At 36.7% G+C, this 17,278-nt stretch overlaps 1 protein-coding gene across 1 annotated transcript in view; it reads left to right on the top strand.

The window, feature by feature from the left end:
• Positions 1–16,867, top strand: part of ZPLD1 (zona pellucida like domain containing 1) — a 45,959-nt gene extending 29,092 nt beyond the window's left edge. The window contains exons 7-10 of the mRNA XM_059388143.1: positions 6,768–6,939; positions 8,188–8,296; positions 14,676–14,705; positions 15,107–16,867. Coding sequence (XP_059244126.1) covers positions 6,768–6,939; positions 8,188–8,296; positions 14,676–14,705; positions 15,107–15,282 — 487 coding nt within the window. The 3' untranslated portion in view covers positions 15,283–16,867. The remainder of the gene's footprint in view (positions 1–6,767; positions 6,940–8,187; positions 8,297–14,675; positions 14,706–15,106) is intronic.
• Positions 16,868–17,278: the final 411 nt, after the last annotated feature.

The following is a 17,278-nucleotide window of genomic DNA, read 5'->3' as shown; positions in this document are numbered from 1 at the left end:
TATATATATATATATATATATATATATATATATATATATATATATATATATATATATATATATAAAATCACTCCTATAACTCAACAGTAAAAAAACAATCTCATCAAAAAATGGGCAGAAGATATGAATAGATATAGAGATGGCCAACTGGTACCTGAAAAACTGTTCAATAATCAAGGAAATGCAAAACCCCGAATGTTATATATAAAATAAATATAAAAAGATGGAGATGGAGATAGGGCTCAACAAGTTAGGAAATTTGAGACCTCATGAATGATATTGTGGTGAGTTCCCTGGGTTTTCTTTTTGTCTTATATACCCCAGACTTAGAGCTGCAGAAGTTAACTCAAATATCAGTGGGCACAGATATTAATGAATGAATGGATGAATGATGATAAAGCTTGCCCTCTCAAGCCAAAAGACTAGAAAAGGAGAGCTTAGTAAAACAGAAAACTTATATAATAATTGTACTACTCTAGTTTAACAACACAAAATAAAGTGTGACTTCATCCCCACCCAGGCCAACAAAGACTGAGTAGATGGCCAAATTTCCTTCCTTGGTCTGGCTGTAAGAATGTATCCCAATCTCTCCTTATGGGATGATTTCAGAGAAGGCTGAGTGGGGATTCTGTACTTCTACTCTCACCTGGCAATAATGAAATACCCTTACATGCCCAATTAGGTTAATGTCAAAGGAGTCCCAGTGGAGAGTCAGATATTTACTATTACCCCACTGTAACAAGACCATAGTCCTTGGGGTGTTGGTGGAAGGCCTAGCTAGTGGCCTTTTGACTTACCCCAGCTAGTCAGAGAAATATTATTGGGTGCCTAATGGGGAGTGGAAACTCCCACCCTACCCAACATTAACAAGATCCCCACTCCTTGGTGGTCAAGAAAGGCCAAGAAGGAGTCCTATTTGGCAGTAATGACACAGTGCCTCTCCTTCCCTGATGCAGTGTTGGCAAAGAAAGCCAGCTAAAATATAAGGTTTATATAAGATCCTGAGTCTCATAAAATACTGGTCCAAATGTCCTAGGTTTAGTAAAAATCACTTTCACAACAACAATCAGGAAGATCTCAAAATGAATGGAAAACAGACAAAAATAAATGTGACAGGGAGTTTAGAATGATCTAAAAAAGATTTTAAAAACAGTCATCATAAAAAGTTTGACAGACAATAGCAAACATGCTTATAACAAATGGAAAAATAGAAAGCCTTAGCAATGAAAGGGAAGTCTCTGAACAGGAATGGAAGACATAAAGAAGAAACAAATGGAAAATTTAGTACTTAAAAATATAATAAAAGTAAGAAAACTAAATATGCATTTATTCTAAAATCTCGCAATTTCATTCCTGGACATTTTTCTCAGTGATTATGAGCTTTATATGATATAAGGTTTATATAAGAGACTTACTCAAAAAAACATGTATGCAAATATTAATGACAACTTTATTTGCAATAGCCAAAAGCTGGAAAATAATGGATATTCTTCAATAGGTAAATAATTTAATGTGATATATTCATGGCATGAAATACTACTCCTAAATAAAAAAGAATGGATTATTGATACACATAACATAAATGTATCTCTAGATAATTACAGAGTAAAAAAATCAAGTCCCTGGGGCGCCTGGGTGGCTCAGTGGGTTAAAGCCTCTGCCTTCAGCTCGGGTCCTGATCCCAGAGTCCTGGGATCGAGCCCCGCATTGGGCTCTCTGCTCTGGGAGCCTGCTTCCTCCCCCCCCCCCCCCTCTGCCTGCCTCTCTGCCTACTTGTGCTTTCTCTCTGTCAAATAAATAAAATCTTTAAAAAAAAAAAAAATCAAGTCCCAAAAGATAACATACCGCATGATTCCATTTATATAACACTTCAAAAAGATGAAATTTTATGAAGAAGTTTATTCTAAAGTCTAAATGAATTTCTCTTAAAAAATCATAGTGATGGCGGGTGCCTGGGTAGCTCAGCCAACTGGTTAAGTGTTCAATTCTTGATTTTGGCTCAGGTTATGATCTCAGGGTAATGGGATCAAGCCCTGCTTTGGTCTCCACACTTAGCAGGAAGTCTACTTGAGATTCTCTCTCTTTCTCTTTCGCTCTGTCCCTTCCCCTACTTCTGTGCTCTTTCTCTCTAAAATAAATAAATCAATCTTTAAAAAAATCATAGTGATGGTGATAGAATAATAGAACTCACTTAGGAAAGGATAGGACAGTAAAAGGGAAAGCTATAAGAATGAGAAAAGGGAACTGGAAGAATTTAAGATAGAATAGGAAAAAAAGTGTGTTGTAGAAACATTTCTGTGAAACAGGAGGAATACACAATTAGGTGTTCTAGGGAGAATAGACACAGCAGAAAGCACAGTACGGGATAGAGAAAATAAAACTAGGATGCAAATAAAAAGAAACAAATATAAAAGATAAAGAGGATTACAGTAAAGATAGTAGAAATAAAAGATAGGCTGAAGGAATCCAACACATGTCTAAAATACATAATTGGAATGTCCCCCTCCCCACAAAGGATCCAACATAATACAATAGAACAAGTAATTAAAAATATAGTCCAGGAATACTTCGTGGGTATTAAGGAGGGCATATATTGCATGGAGCACTGGGTGTGATGCATAAACAATGAATCTTGGAACACTGAAAAAAATAAAATTAAGATGTTAAAATTAAAAAATTAAAAAAATATATATAGTCCAGAAATACTTTCCTAAATTGAAAGAAGACTTACACCAACATAAAGAAAGGATGCCCTGGATAAAATCAAAAGTTTCATCAAGTGGAAATGAGGAGAACTGTAAAAAGACATAATCAGAAATATAATAAAAATGGGAGACTTTAATTCCCCTCTCTCAGGAAACTCAGATCTGGTAGCCAACAATTAAGTAAGGGTATAGAAGAGCTGAATGAAATAGTAAGTGAGCTATATATTAATAGCTGACAATGCTTAACAATATGAAAACAAAAATTCACCATTACTTAGAAGTTTAAAACAGATAACACTTGGAACAGAATTGGAAATATGAACCAAAATTTTGAAATAAATAAAATTCTTTGAAAAAAACAATCACAAGTTAATCAAATCAAGAAAAGGGATGAACAAATCCACAAAATATCCCAAAACATGGAAATAGCCTAACCACATATTATAGTTAAAAGCAGTTCTAAAATTATTAAAGGAATGTGATGTTATACAAAATTAGCCACATAGACAAAAATTAGAATAGTGAGTTGAGAAATAGATCCAAAACATTTGGGAATTTACGATATGATAGACTGATACCACAAATCAGTAGAATAAAAAGAAACTTTAAAAAATGGTGTTGAAAGTGCATAACCATGAGGAAAATATCATCCTGGATCTATAGTTCATTTAATGTACAATAATAAACTTTAAGTAGATTATTAATTTAAATATAAAAATACAGTTTTAAAAGTGGCAGAAGAAACCATATTAACGTAAATATTTTTAAAACTTTGGAGTAAGAATTATCCATCTTTGGTCCAAATACAGGCGTACCTTGGAGATACTGTGGGTTTGGTTCCAGACCACTCTGATAAAGCACATATTTCAATACAGCGAGTCAATTGAATTTTTTGATTTCCCAGTGCATATAAAGTTATGTTTAAATTATACTGTAATCTATTAAGTGTGCAATAACATCGTGCCTAAAAAACAATGTACAGACCTTCATTTAAATGTACTTTATTGCTGGGGTGCCTGGGTGGCTCAGTGGATTAAGCCGCTGCCTTCAGCTCAGGTCATGATCTTAGGGTGTTGGGATCGAGCCCCGCATCAGGCTCTCTGCTTGGCAGGGAGCCTGCTTCCTCCTCTCTCTCTGCCTGCCTCTCTTCCTCTCTCTGTCAAATAAATAAATAAAATCTTTAAAAAAAAATTGCCACCTACCAACATGAAGTGGCTTGCCTTTAAAATGTACTTTATTGCTAAAAAAAAAAAAAAAAAAGCTAACCATCCTCTGACCTTTCGGTGATTTGTCATTTATTTGCTGGTGGAATGTTTGCCTCAATATTGATGGCTGCTGATTATCCAGGGTGGTGGTTGTTGAAGGCTGGAGTTCCCGTGGCAATTTTTTAAAATAAGACAACAGTGAAGTTTGCCATATGGGTTGACTGTTCCTTTCACAAACAATTTCTCTGTAGTATGCAGTGCTCTTTGATTTTACCCACATTTTACCCACAGTAGAACTTCTTTAAAAACTGGAGTCAATCATCTCAAACCCTGCTGCTTTAACAACGGAGTTTATGTAAAATCCTTTGTTGTCATTTCAATAATCTTCACAGCATCTTCACCAGGAGTAGATTCCATATTAAGAAACCAGGTTCTTTGCTCATTCGTAAGAAACATCTCATTTGTTGAGATCCCATTATCATGGGATTGCAGGGATTCAGTCACATTTTTCAGGCTCCACTTGTAATTCCTAGTTCTCTTGCTGTTTTTGCCACATCTGCAGTTACTTCCTCCATAGAAGTCTTGAACCTCTCCATGTCACCCATGAAGGTTGGAATCAACTTCTTCCAAAGTCCTGTCATTTGATATTTTGACTTTCTTCATGGCATCTAGAATTGTGAATCCTTTCCTGGTTTTCAATTAACTTTGCCCAGACCCATCAAAGGAATCACTACCAATGGCCCCCGTAGCCTTACAAAATGTATTTCTTAAATAATAAGACTTGAAGTCAAAATTACTTCTTGATCTTTGAGCTGTAGAGTGGACATCGTGTGAACTTGCTGGGTAACTTGCTGCAGCTTCTATGTCAGCACTTGCTGCTTCACCCTCTACTTTGATGTTACGGAGATGGCTTCTTTATTTAAACCTCATGAACCAACCGCTGCAAGTTTCAAACTGTTCTTCTGTAGCTTCCTCATTGCTCTCAGCCTTCCTAGAATTGAAGAAATTTAGGACTTTGTTATGGAGTAGCTTTTTACTTTATCATTCGTGTGTTCACTGGAATATCTCTTTTAATTTCCTTCAAGAACTTTTCCCTTGCTTTTACAATTTGGCTTTTTGGTGCAGAAGGCCTAGCTTTCAGCCTGAAACAGCTTTCTACATGCCTTCCTCACTAAGCTTAATTGTTTCTAGCTTTTGATCTAAAATGAGAGATGTGTGACTCTTCTTTTCACTTGAACAATTAGAGGCCACTGTAGGGCTATTAAATGGCCTATTTTCAATATTATTGCATCTCAGGGAATGGGGAGGCCTGAGGAGAGGGAAAGAGATGGGGGAACATGTGATCAGTGGAACAGTCAGAACACACGTTTATCACTTAACTTCACCGTCTTAGAGGGGCATAGTTTTTTGGGGGGATGGGCAAATTACAATAGTAACATTAAAGATCACTGATCACAGATCACTGTAACAAATATAATAATAATGAAAAAGTTTGACATATTGTGAGAATTACCAAAATGTGACATAGAGACAGAAAATGAGGAACTGCTGTTGGAAAAATGGTGCCACTAGACTTGCCCGAGGCAGGGTTGCCACCAACCTTCAATTCGTAAAAACCACAATCTCTGAAAGCACAATAAAGTAAAGCATAATGAAACAGGACATGACTTACTAAAAGCTATACAATACAATATTGAAATTTTAACATAAAACTAAACTTCCTATGTATGTATGAACAGATACACGCAGGCACACTTGAGAAATGTCCAAAACTGGGCAACAAGCAATTTTCAACTTATATAACAAACAATGAACTAGTATTCCTAGCACATAAAGAACTTGTAGGAAACAGAAAGAAAAGCCAACAACAAAAGAGAAATTTGGGCAAAGGACATAAACAGTTTTCAGATAAATACAGATGGCTCTAATGTATATGGAAAGATGTACTTAGTCATTCCCACTGACAAAAATGTAAATTAAAATTATTAGTGACAGTTTACTTTTCCTCCCCAACAGTGAACAACCATTTTTTTCCCATACACTTTGTTGTTCTCTGGGGGAAAGAAAGATTTTTTGCATATATTACTGGCAGAGTACAAAATGCAGTAATATTTACAAAAGGCAATGTGGCAAAATCTACTAAATGACATTGTACAGATAATTCTGCTTATGTTCAAAATAAGGCATTATAAGGCTATTCATTATTACTTCGTAAAAAGCAGAAGATTCAAGATGATGCAAAGTTCCATAAATAGGGACCTGATTAAGTAACGGTTGTCGCATGTGCGTGATGGAATACTGTATGGTACGCAAAAAGAATGAGGGGGCTTGCTAAATACTCATATGGAAAGATCCCTAAAATGTCCTGTTAAATTTTTTAAAAGACAAGGAACAAAGCAATGTAGTTTTTTTTTGTTTTTGTTTTTGTTTTTAAAGAAGGAGGAAACAATAAGAATTCATTGCTTCAGCTTCTGTATGTGTATACGCTGGGAAGATGCAGTAGCAAGTGAGGTCACCTCTGGCAGATTTGAATGTGGATATGGAATGGTGCGGACAAGGGCGATGATGAGAGGGAGACTTTTCACTACGTATGCTTTATACTGTTTGGATTTTTGAACCTTATGAAAGTATAATCCCTCTAAAATTTGATGGTACTATTATAGTCAGAAATTGATCTGTTTAAACTTTGCGATCTAGGTCACTCTTGTCATATTTGTTGAGTTAGCTTATGCTCTTATTAAATATCTGTAACATGGCATGATTTTGTTAGCTCTTAATACTGCAGAAATTAGTTTACCATTTCCAGCGGGCTGGTAATCTTTAGTAACATCCTGTTTTCACCTTCCCTAAAATGTAGCTGTGACAAAGATCCTCAGACCACCGTCATTGAAAATGGCAGAAGCCAGCAGGGCCGATTTTCCTTTGAAGTGTTCCGATTTGTGAAACACAAGAATCAGAAAATGTCTACCGTCTTCCTGCACTGTGTTACCAAGCTCTGCAGAGCTGATGACTGCCCCTTCCTTATGCCTGTATGTTTTTAGCAACTTTCTTCTAAATTATCAAATTGATCTAAGCTGAAGGGTTATCCAGTGTTAGGGACTAATTTCTGTATAGAAAGTGAATATGGGTCAAGCCAATAGTTTGAAGTAGAGTTTATTTATTTATTTATGCAGTAAAGATCTATTGGATGCCTACTATTGTACCAAGCATAATACTAGGAAAACAGACATGTTTGCATAAATTCTGAACTCATTTAGCTGATCTTTGAGGACCATGAGACTGTCATGGAAGAAGATAAGATAAAAATGTTATGGTCCAAAGACAGACACATGTATGGGTTGTTGTAAGAGGCAGTAATCACCACTGTGAGTAGAACAGGAGAGACTGGGAGGTTTGATGGAAGACATGAAACCCGAGGTATGACTCTGAAGATGGATGAACCCCAAAGAAACAAAATCAAGAGTGTGAGAGACACCCCGTCCCACAGGTTGACTGAATTCACAGACACATAAAGACAGAGTAACCAGGGAACTACCAGAACTTCATGAAGTGATGGGACAGAGTAGAGGATGACTGGAAAACATAGGGAGGGGGCAGGGCTGACACTAGAAAGGTAGATTTGGGATGGGTGGCCCAGGAATCCCTTGGATTGCAAGTTAGAACTAGTAAAATAGGCGTGGATCTGAATTGCATACAGCCATCATTAAAATATTGATCCATTTACTAGTGAATAAGAAAAGATAGCTATTGCTGACAGGTCCCTAAGGTCATATCAATATTAACCTGAGAAAAATGAAGCCACATTTTAAAATTGGAAATAGCTTTAATACATTTTTATTTATGCTCTAATTCATGCATTTCCTTCACAATGATTGATTACTTTAATCCTAACTAGCTGTATCAGATGGGGTTAAATGGTGAATCCACATTACCTTGACTCTATGCTGACCAACATTTCAGGAAAAGATTTATTAAAGGCTTGAGAGAAATAAAAGAAAAAAGTTTGATAAACACAGCTCTTTTTCAGGAGAACCATTGAGCTATGTGAATTAATGAGGCAAAGCACAATTATAACAGGAGGAAATAAGAAATGTGGCCCAAGCCAGAATGAGAAACACTGTAGCAATCATATGCAAAGTAATTAAATAAATGCACAGAAGTAAATGAATAAAATTAAACATGTGGTATCTCTTCCAAAAGAATCTGCTTTCCAAATGGCCATAAAGAACCAATTTTGTGCTGGTGTGGAATTTCATTTGTTTTCATTAACACCTCAGACTTGCGGCCACAGAGAAAGAAGAGATGCGGGGAGGAGGACCACTTGGAGCCCCCAGAGCACGTCTGGAAGCGCCGTCCTCTCTGCTGGTCCCATCATCACTCGGAGTGGTAGGAACGTTTCTCCTTTTGTGTGTAGTAATAGATTGTTCCAAAATGGCTTATTACTTGGCTTCGAAGGAGAACTCAAAGTGGTTTCTCAATAACACTAATTAACTGTGAAACAAGATAAACTGCTAAGCAACTTTAATTTCACAGTAGTTTCCTGTTTACTCAACTTTCACACAAAGGGCAATATTGTCTTTTACAATATTTCCCTTTATACACATGCACACACTACACACACACACACAAGTATACAAATATACCGTGCTGTACATGTTTCACTCGCCCTTTTCTCTGTCCTGCTCTCTCCCCTGAAGATGGGGCCTGTGTGAACTGCACCCATCCAGTGCTTTGCCATCCAGTGCTTGGCTGGGTTTGGCCAGTAGGTGGTGCTATCCGAAGATGAAAATGAAGTCCACAGAGTTCCTCCCCAACAACTCTCTCACCAGAACTGGAACCTTCCTATAGCCCTGGGAACTTGACTTACTTTCGTGAATTCCCTGTATCTTTAAAATAGTCCTATTAAACTTTTCTTAAAATGCCCAGTGTGAGTACCATTTGTTTCTTGCCAGGATCCTGAATATTACATAGCCCTTCCAGCACACCCAACCACGGTCACGAATCTAACAGATACAACGGCTTACTTATCCGCACATCTTCTCATATATGCAAATATTTGTGCATGCATGTACATCCACACACACTCTCCAAAGGGATATTGTTTTCTATCAGTGTGAGCCCAGAGACATTCAGAATCAACTGGAGAAAACAGACATGCAGGGTAAACAACCCAAACTTAAGTCAGAAAAACTGATTCTAGCTCCGGCTGTGTCCAAACAAGCTATATGACGTGGGATTTTACGTCACCTCATTGGGAAAATATCTTAAAACAAGGGGTTTGAAGAAGCTGCTTTAAGATTCTTACCCTATAGATCTAAATTTGTCTTTAAAAAAGTAGAGTTCTGGTTTGGATTGTATTCTAATAATTTTTTCTCACTTTTATCTTAGCCATTAGGTTATTATCGTGTTTCAATGAGATTATCTTTACTTTTTTTCCCATGCCCTCTGTTCCACAGTGAAAAGAAAGTTTTGCCTGAAATAGGTAATTAAGCAAAAAATGATTTGGCCTAGAAAGTTTAGACAGTTGCTTAAATTATTCACTCCTCTGTGTTTGTTTAGACATACCATTATTTAAAAACAAGCTAATGGGTTTTTTAAAATAACGCAGAAATTTATTAAATATGAAATTTCAAACTTACTCTGCATTCCGAGGTTTGTTATGTGTTTTGAATGGTTTGAAAATGACTGGCTTGTGGTTTGTGAAAGGCCCAATTCTTATCTCTTGTCCGGCTGTCAGAAATAACTCATAGAATTACACTGCATGGAAACTCAACCCTCATTGCCAATAACTAGGAATCGTTTTGGGTAGACACAATAAAAATATTTTTATTTCTACGGACCATATCTAGCATCAGTTTTGTGTAAGAGAAAAAAACCCTTGAAAGGGGCATCTCTCTTCCCATGTTGAGTAGATGGCTTTTCCTCCTTATTAACCTGCTTGCTTCCTTCTTACATGCACCAAATCAAATTTAAATGGTACACATTTTAATTAATTTGTTAGCATAAGATCATTTTTACAAGGACCAACATTTTTAAGATCCCGAACTCTCAGTAAATATTAACCAAGTAGAAGTTTCTTTTCTTTTCTTTTCTTTTTTTTTTTTTTTAAGATTTTATTTATTTATTTGTCAGAGAGAGAGAAAGAAAGAGTGGCAGGCAGAGCAAGAAGTTGACTTCCCACTCTGAGCAGGGAACCTGATACAGGACTCCGGGATCATGACCTGAGCTGACTGCTGACACTTAACTGATTGAACCACACAGACATCCCCCAAGTAGAAGTTTCTTATTCTACCATAGCCACCCAGTCATGCAAGTTTACAGGTTTTACCTATACCATAGTCACTTGCCCAAGTATCTTGGCTCAAACCTCAGGCAGCTCATGCCTCGATCATAATGTCACTGAAGTCATGCCTGAATATCTTCCTTTCCAATTTCAACCTATTTTCACCTCAAAGATAACATTCATTTTCCAGCACAGTAGTGTTGTTTTAGTAACCTCAGTCTCCTCACCGGCAAAGCCCCCAAAGAATCATGTTTAAAAGTTCTGGATGCCCTTCATTCCTCTCTTACTCTCTGTGGTTTTATTTGTTATAATTTTGATAAATAACTCTAGGATGGTGCTCATTTCTGGACAATCATGGTGACCTCATGGTGTAGAGGGCCATATATAACAATTTTTACTTTATGTTACTACAGTATCATAATTTAAAAATTATTATTTTGAATTCTACATACATATAGAACTCAGAAATCAAACCATATCCTTCAATAGGAAAATCCTATGTAAACATAATGTCTAGCTTAATGACCAGGGCTACCTTCTGTTCTCAGTTTCACTTTATTTTTACCTTAGGTCAGCTAGAATTTATCTCTCCAGGTCCTGTGGCCAATTTTTTATAGACAAGTCCAATTTCAGGCTTGATTTGCTCTCTTCAAAGCTCTCTGGTACTTGGAATTTTTGCTCTGTTTACTCATTGAACCACTCCTTTCCCTTAGACATCTGACTTAGGTCAAGTTTAATAAGTTGTTAAAGCTCAGTACTTTTCTTTTCTTTTCTTTTCTTTTTTTTTTTTTTTTAAAGATTTTATTTATTTATTTGACAGGCAGAGATCACAAGTAGGCAGAGAGGCAGGCAGAGACAGAGGAGGAAGCAGGCTCCCTGCTGAGCAGAGAGCCCGATGTGGGGCTCGATCCCAGGACCCTGGAATCATGACCTGAGCCGAAGGCAGAGGCTTAACCCACTGAGCCACCCAGGCGCCCCTTCTTTTGTTTTAATACAATTGAAGACATTCTGATCATTTTGCCCAACACTGTAAATCCTTTTGTTGATTGATTTAGGAAAAGATTCCTATCTTCAATATTTCAAATCCTCAAAATTCCTGAAGTGTTCTTATTTCACACCTCCACATGCTAAAACTATTCAGTAGGGAAATGCTTATCATGGCATATAATTCTAGAAATTCACAATTGCAAGTAATGGAAATCAATAGTACCTAATTGTTTTATTTACATAAATTCTGATGGGAGGAAGTCCTAGTCAACTATTCAATGCATATCATTGAATTTTATGGGGAGTTAATAATTCATACAAACTACCACATGGAACAAGCATTCTGTTCAGTACTGGGAATAGACTAGAGAACAGGACACAGTCTTTGCTCTCAGGAATCTTAGTCTTCAAAGGTAGACGTGGATTATTAACAAAAATAACATAATGGAGGATAAAGAGTTAGGAAATCCTCAAGGTCCCTCAGTCAGTTGCGCTTCCAACTCTTGATTTCAGCTCTGGTCATGATCTCAGGGTTATGAGATCAAGCCCTCGCTCAGCTCTGTGCTTGCTGTGGAGAGAGGGCCAAGATACTCTCTCTTGGGCACCTGGGTGGATCAGTTTGTTGAGTTTTCAAACCTTGCTTTTGGCTCAGGTCATGATCTTAGGGTCCTGGGAATTGAGCCCCAAGTCAAACTCTGTACTCAGTGGGGAGTCTGCTTGATGATTCTCTCCCTCTCCCTCTGACCCCCCACCCCCCACTCTCTCTCAAGTAAAATAAATAAATCTTTAAGAAAACATTCTTTCTTTCCCTGTCTCTTGGCCTCTTTTGCCCTCATCTCAAATAAATAAACAAACAAACAAACAAATAAATAAATAATTTGGAAGCTCTGAATTTGAAATATGTGGTCCATTTTACCATATAGGTAGGTAATCGAAGATTAAAGAAAATAGTTTGTTTGTGCTAAGAAAAGCAAAATATTTATTCTGTATATATCCTTGCACCAATGTTTACTTGGTCCATTTATTTCTGCTACTTATATGAAAGAAAAGCAGAGAAAAAATGCTTATCAGGTGCTTCTGGGTTTCCAACAGCCATGATATTGCTGCTGTCACTTTCCTCCTCTGGGTCCTCAACTAGCTGCATGCATTTTGAAGAGCCCACCAAGTTTAGTATTCCCATACATTCTAAATCCAGAAGGTGTCTTTTAGCATATATATATATGGTAAGACCAAGTGTGTGTAAGAGAAAAATAAACAAGAGTGTGTGGTGAAAAAAAAAATCTCCTAGAAAATGTCTACCTTCCCTTTGGGGCTAAACCAAATTGCAAGATACTAGAAATGGAATGAAGCCAGAAACAGCAACTAGATAAAGTGATTCGCTCTATGTTTATCCACTATCAAATGCAGTTCCAAATGGTACTCAAATAGTACATGCTTTAATTTTAGCCCTCTGCTGCCATCAGAGGTAGGACGCTTGTACTTTTTCAGTCCTGGAACCTGTGGCTGGTTGGCTCATCCGACAGTTTGTCTCATGTAAAGATTTTGTCCATAGCCCCATCCTTGTGAGTGACACCTGGGGTAGTGTTCTGAAGGAAGTGTTGCTGCTAATGTGGGAGAGAAGGGGACTTTCTGACTTCTTTAATTAACTTCAGGATACAGAAAATAGCATGCGCAGCCAGTCTTAGCACTTTCACCTAATTTGGGACACATAGGAGAAGGAGCTTTCTAGTCTTAAAAATAAATAAATAAATGAAAATAAATGTTATTTATAAACAAAGAATAACTTTGAAAAAGGAGTTTTAGAGCCTTACATATGCTCCTCCATGTTCCAGTGAGGCATTTTGTCTTGGAAATCTTTTGGGAGAATTGATGACAGTTCATTCATTCCATCCAATTCCATGAGAAACAAGTGTCTTTATAAAATAGTGTTGGTCAGAGGTTAGGATTTTCCTAAGGGTGTCCTGTAATAAAAATTAGTGCTTTTTTTCCCCTCCTTTTTGTCCTACAGTGGTGCACTGCACCATTCTAAAGAATACTATAAATGAGCACTCCATTAATTTGGAGCGTTGTACTTCCGGCTCAAACTGCAGAATCATCATTTCCACCAAGACTCATATATATGTCTTAAAAGAAATGGCATCAGATGGCTTCTAAATATCACGCCAGGTTCTCCCAATCAATCATTTCAAATACCAACCCTGGGGTTTCATAGCTTGAGATAGTCATCTTTATAACTAAAATTTTGTTCCATGCTTGGCTAGTCTATATTATTTTAGAAAAAGGATTCTGAAGCTGAGCTGTTATTTAAACATATGTTTACTTCATCATGGAGGCTGTGACAGATGGAAGTTTCTTCATCTGTAAAATGGGGGTAGCAATAATGTTAAAACCATATGGCTGTTATGAGGCCAAAATGTGATGACACATGAAGCAGCACTTTGTAAACTGTATGGCATGACACACATGTTAATTGTAATAATATTTACACTCCCAAACAGTCAACGGCACACATTTTATGGTTCAGATAACGGACACCCACAGGCACATACACACCCACATATTTAAGACCAAAAATGATATCCACTCATTGTACAAGATCAGAGGTTAATGGCTATATGATTACCAAATGCATAACACAAGCTGGGATACCAGGTGAATGCGTTCACTGCATCCATTATGAGGTTTTCCAGGGACAAAGTAAAAAATCACCAGCTTTAATCTTTTACTTAATAGATGTAAAAAATCGGGGCTGGCTCAGTGGGTTAAGCCACTGCCTTCGGCTCAGGTCATGATCTCAGGGTCCTGGGATCCAGCCCCCGCATCAGGCTCTCTGCTCAGCGGGGAGCCTGCTTCCTCCTCTCTCTCTCTGCCTGCCTCTCTGCCTACTTGTGATCTCTCTCTGTCAAATAAATAAATAAATTCTTTAAAAACAAACAAACAAAAACAGATGCAAAAAATCCTGCAACGCAAGATTAGGAGTCATGTTTTCCTTTCATTTAGTTACTAAGTATGACTTTATCTTTTAGGAACTTAAAATGATGTTTTTGCAAATTATGATGGGCAAATTTGCAACACTTAAAATAGAGCGGCACTAAATAATGAATACTTCTCTAGAACACAATAACAAATGGCAGGTTATAGGGCTATAAAAAATGTAATAGCTGTTAACAATTACTGCCCCCACTAACCTGACTAGAGAGAGAATGACAAAGAAAGGTTGGCAGGAAAGAATATCATACAGTATATTTTGCGATTATATCTGTATGCCTAGGGAAACTGGCAGGGTGTGGGCTTATGGGAGAGACAGAAAAAAATCTCAGACACATGAAACAGAAAATGGGAAAGCAGAATGGTTTAGGAAGATTTTCATGATTCCCTCACCCATGGAGATTGTGGATGAAACACATATAGGTAAAAAGTAATCACAGAATTATAATAAACACAAGTAAATATTTAGAGATACAATATTGCTTTTCTTTTTCTTTTCTCTCTCAGATGAGACTCCAACCAACAATTCGCAGCTTGGTAAGCTAATGAACATATATTGAAAATAAAAGTATGATTTTTAAAAATTTTAAGTGTTTTTTGACTATCAGTTGCAACTAAATATGATGAGTTCTGATTTTACAAGTTTGTTATATTTTACATAACATCTGAACTCATATGAGACCTGGTGGTCAATTTTTACAGCATTTTACAGATGATTTTTTTTTTTTTTTTTGGCAGCCCAGGGAATATCAGTCTTCTAAACTGAATAATCCTTTGGTTATTGGATTGAATTATAGTCAAATAGATTATAGCATTTATCATGTCATGCTGTTATTTCACAAGATACTAATGACAGATGTTTTGCAGGTATAAACTGGGATAAGGTGAGAGAAATCCGATATTGGACCTTTCCACTATGTCTATTTTATTGCTTGCAGGTTCTCCAAGTGACCCTCCTTTCCAGCTGAACACCGTTACCAGTGCACTGATATCAGGAATGGTCATTCTGGGAGTCATGAGCTTTTCCCTTCTCTTGTGCTCACTGGCCCTTCTACACAGAAAGGCACCCACCAATTTAGTGTTGAATGGCATAAGAAACCCAGTCTTTGACTGACTGTAACAGGTCCCTCCTTTTGGGAAAAGGATTCACTGACCATACCATGGGTGACTTGTCAGTGTTTCATCCAAATTGAATGCCAGCCAGCATTTGGTATTTATAGGTTTGATAGATTTCACAGTGTAGCTCATTAGCATGATGATAGTGAAAGAATTTTGATGCTATTGTTCTTGTCATTTATGTATGTGGTCAGCCCTATTTGTTTGGCACCAATTGGTATAATGGCAATAAGCAAACAATATTCAGGACTTAGATCTTACAGGATCAGTCACATTTCATTTTATTTCAATTTTCTTTTGATTTTTGGTTGTTACAGAGATAAAGGTGGGCGTAGAAAAAAATACATTTGTTGCATTCCCCCCCACCCCCGTAAGTGTTAAAACCTGATGTAATAGCATTTAGAGTTGTATATGTGGTCCTAAAATGAAAGTCACTCTTTTGTTTTATTCCAGATAATTCCAGCTTGGGGATATGTTTTAATTGGACTGGCCAATTTGGACACATGAGATTTAATTACTTATTCTATGACCTGTGTTTTTGGCTGATTTCCATGTCTGATGACATTCATTAAAAAACAAAACAAAACAAAACAACAAACTCTTGGGAAATGTATCTTAACCTGGACCATCTACTTGTGTAGCAAATAGTAAAAATAGTCATTAACCTCTGAAAGATACTAAGTGACCCTAGATCATTATTCATTTGTATAGGAATGACTGTGATCAGTTTTCTCCTGGTTCAAGTGAGAACATTAGCACATGTTGACTCTCCTCCCAGGTAAACCGCTCAGCTGCTTTTGCAAAAGCAAAAGCACTACTATTTCTAGTAGTGAGGCAACTGCAAAGGTCTTTCTTCTTTCAAGAGCCATTACATATGAGAAAAAACCATAGTTGTGGGAGAGGACACTGTCCCCACACATACGTGTAGTGTTCCCATAGGGGTTTTTAACAACCTAGTTTCCCTTTTTTTCCTATGACAAAGAGGAAACAGGCTAAGTGTGTTTTGCAGAACGTTGTTGCTGTCTCTATGAAAAAAAATGTCCTTTTCCCACAAATTTTTGATGCTGGCTAAACAAAGAATCTGGAGGAGTCTAACTTGTTAGGGTGTCTTCTTGAAAGTATCATGTTCACCATGGAATAAACAGTATTTTCCTATATAGTAAGCTGCAAGAAGTATCTGGTCTTTTATCAGTTTTGCAAAAAGTTTTTAAAAGCCAAGTTTAAGCAGACTGTTCTTACAAAAAAAAAAAATTATCCTTCCTTTTCTTCAGCCTATCTACACAACTGAATAGAACAATTCAGCGACAACCATCAAAATCTAGCACATGGCTACTAGATGTGTTATGTTACCTGTAACAACTGCTGTAGAGACTAATTTATATTCAACATTTGTGATCCATTATTCAGAACTTAATTTAGTATCCTATATGCAAATCGCTATGCAATTTTAAATTTGTTTCAAATGAAGTAGCTATGCTCTGAAGTTAATAATTAAATCAATCATCAAATGAAAAACACCTTTTCTCCAATTTGCCTGAACAGATTAGAAGAAAGTGTTTATATTATAATAATTAGCTATATGATTGCCTCAACTTTCTCTTTCAATGTTTAGATACAGTCAAAGTGAAATAGGTCCAGAAAGTCTTTGGATAATTTATTCAATATTAAAAAGTCTAACACTTAGAAAGCCAACTTCCTCTTCCCTGTGTTACTTCAAAATCCCTTTGAAGTGACCATTCTGAACTTTATCTGTATTAAGAATTTATTTTCTACTTTAAACAGAAAAATCCTACAGAAAAGAAAAAGTACGGACCATGTGTGCTACTTATGTGATCTTATATGCACATGGGTAATTAAAATAGTTTAGTAGATCTATTTCAGATACTTTAAGTGAATTGCCATTAATCTGAGGATTAAGTCCTGTGAATAGGATGTTATCATTGAAGCCAGTTGGTCAGTTTGATTTTGTGTTTTGGGGAACTGTTTCAGGTCAG

This window comes from Mustela nigripes, chromosome 2, assembly GCF_022355385.1.
Source record: "Mustela nigripes isolate SB6536 chromosome 2, MUSNIG.SB6536, whole genome shotgun sequence".
Classification (NCBI taxonomy): Eukaryota; Metazoa; Chordata; class Mammalia; order Carnivora; family Mustelidae; genus Mustela; species Mustela nigripes.
This window is presented reverse-complemented; position numbering and strand designations above follow the sequence as displayed.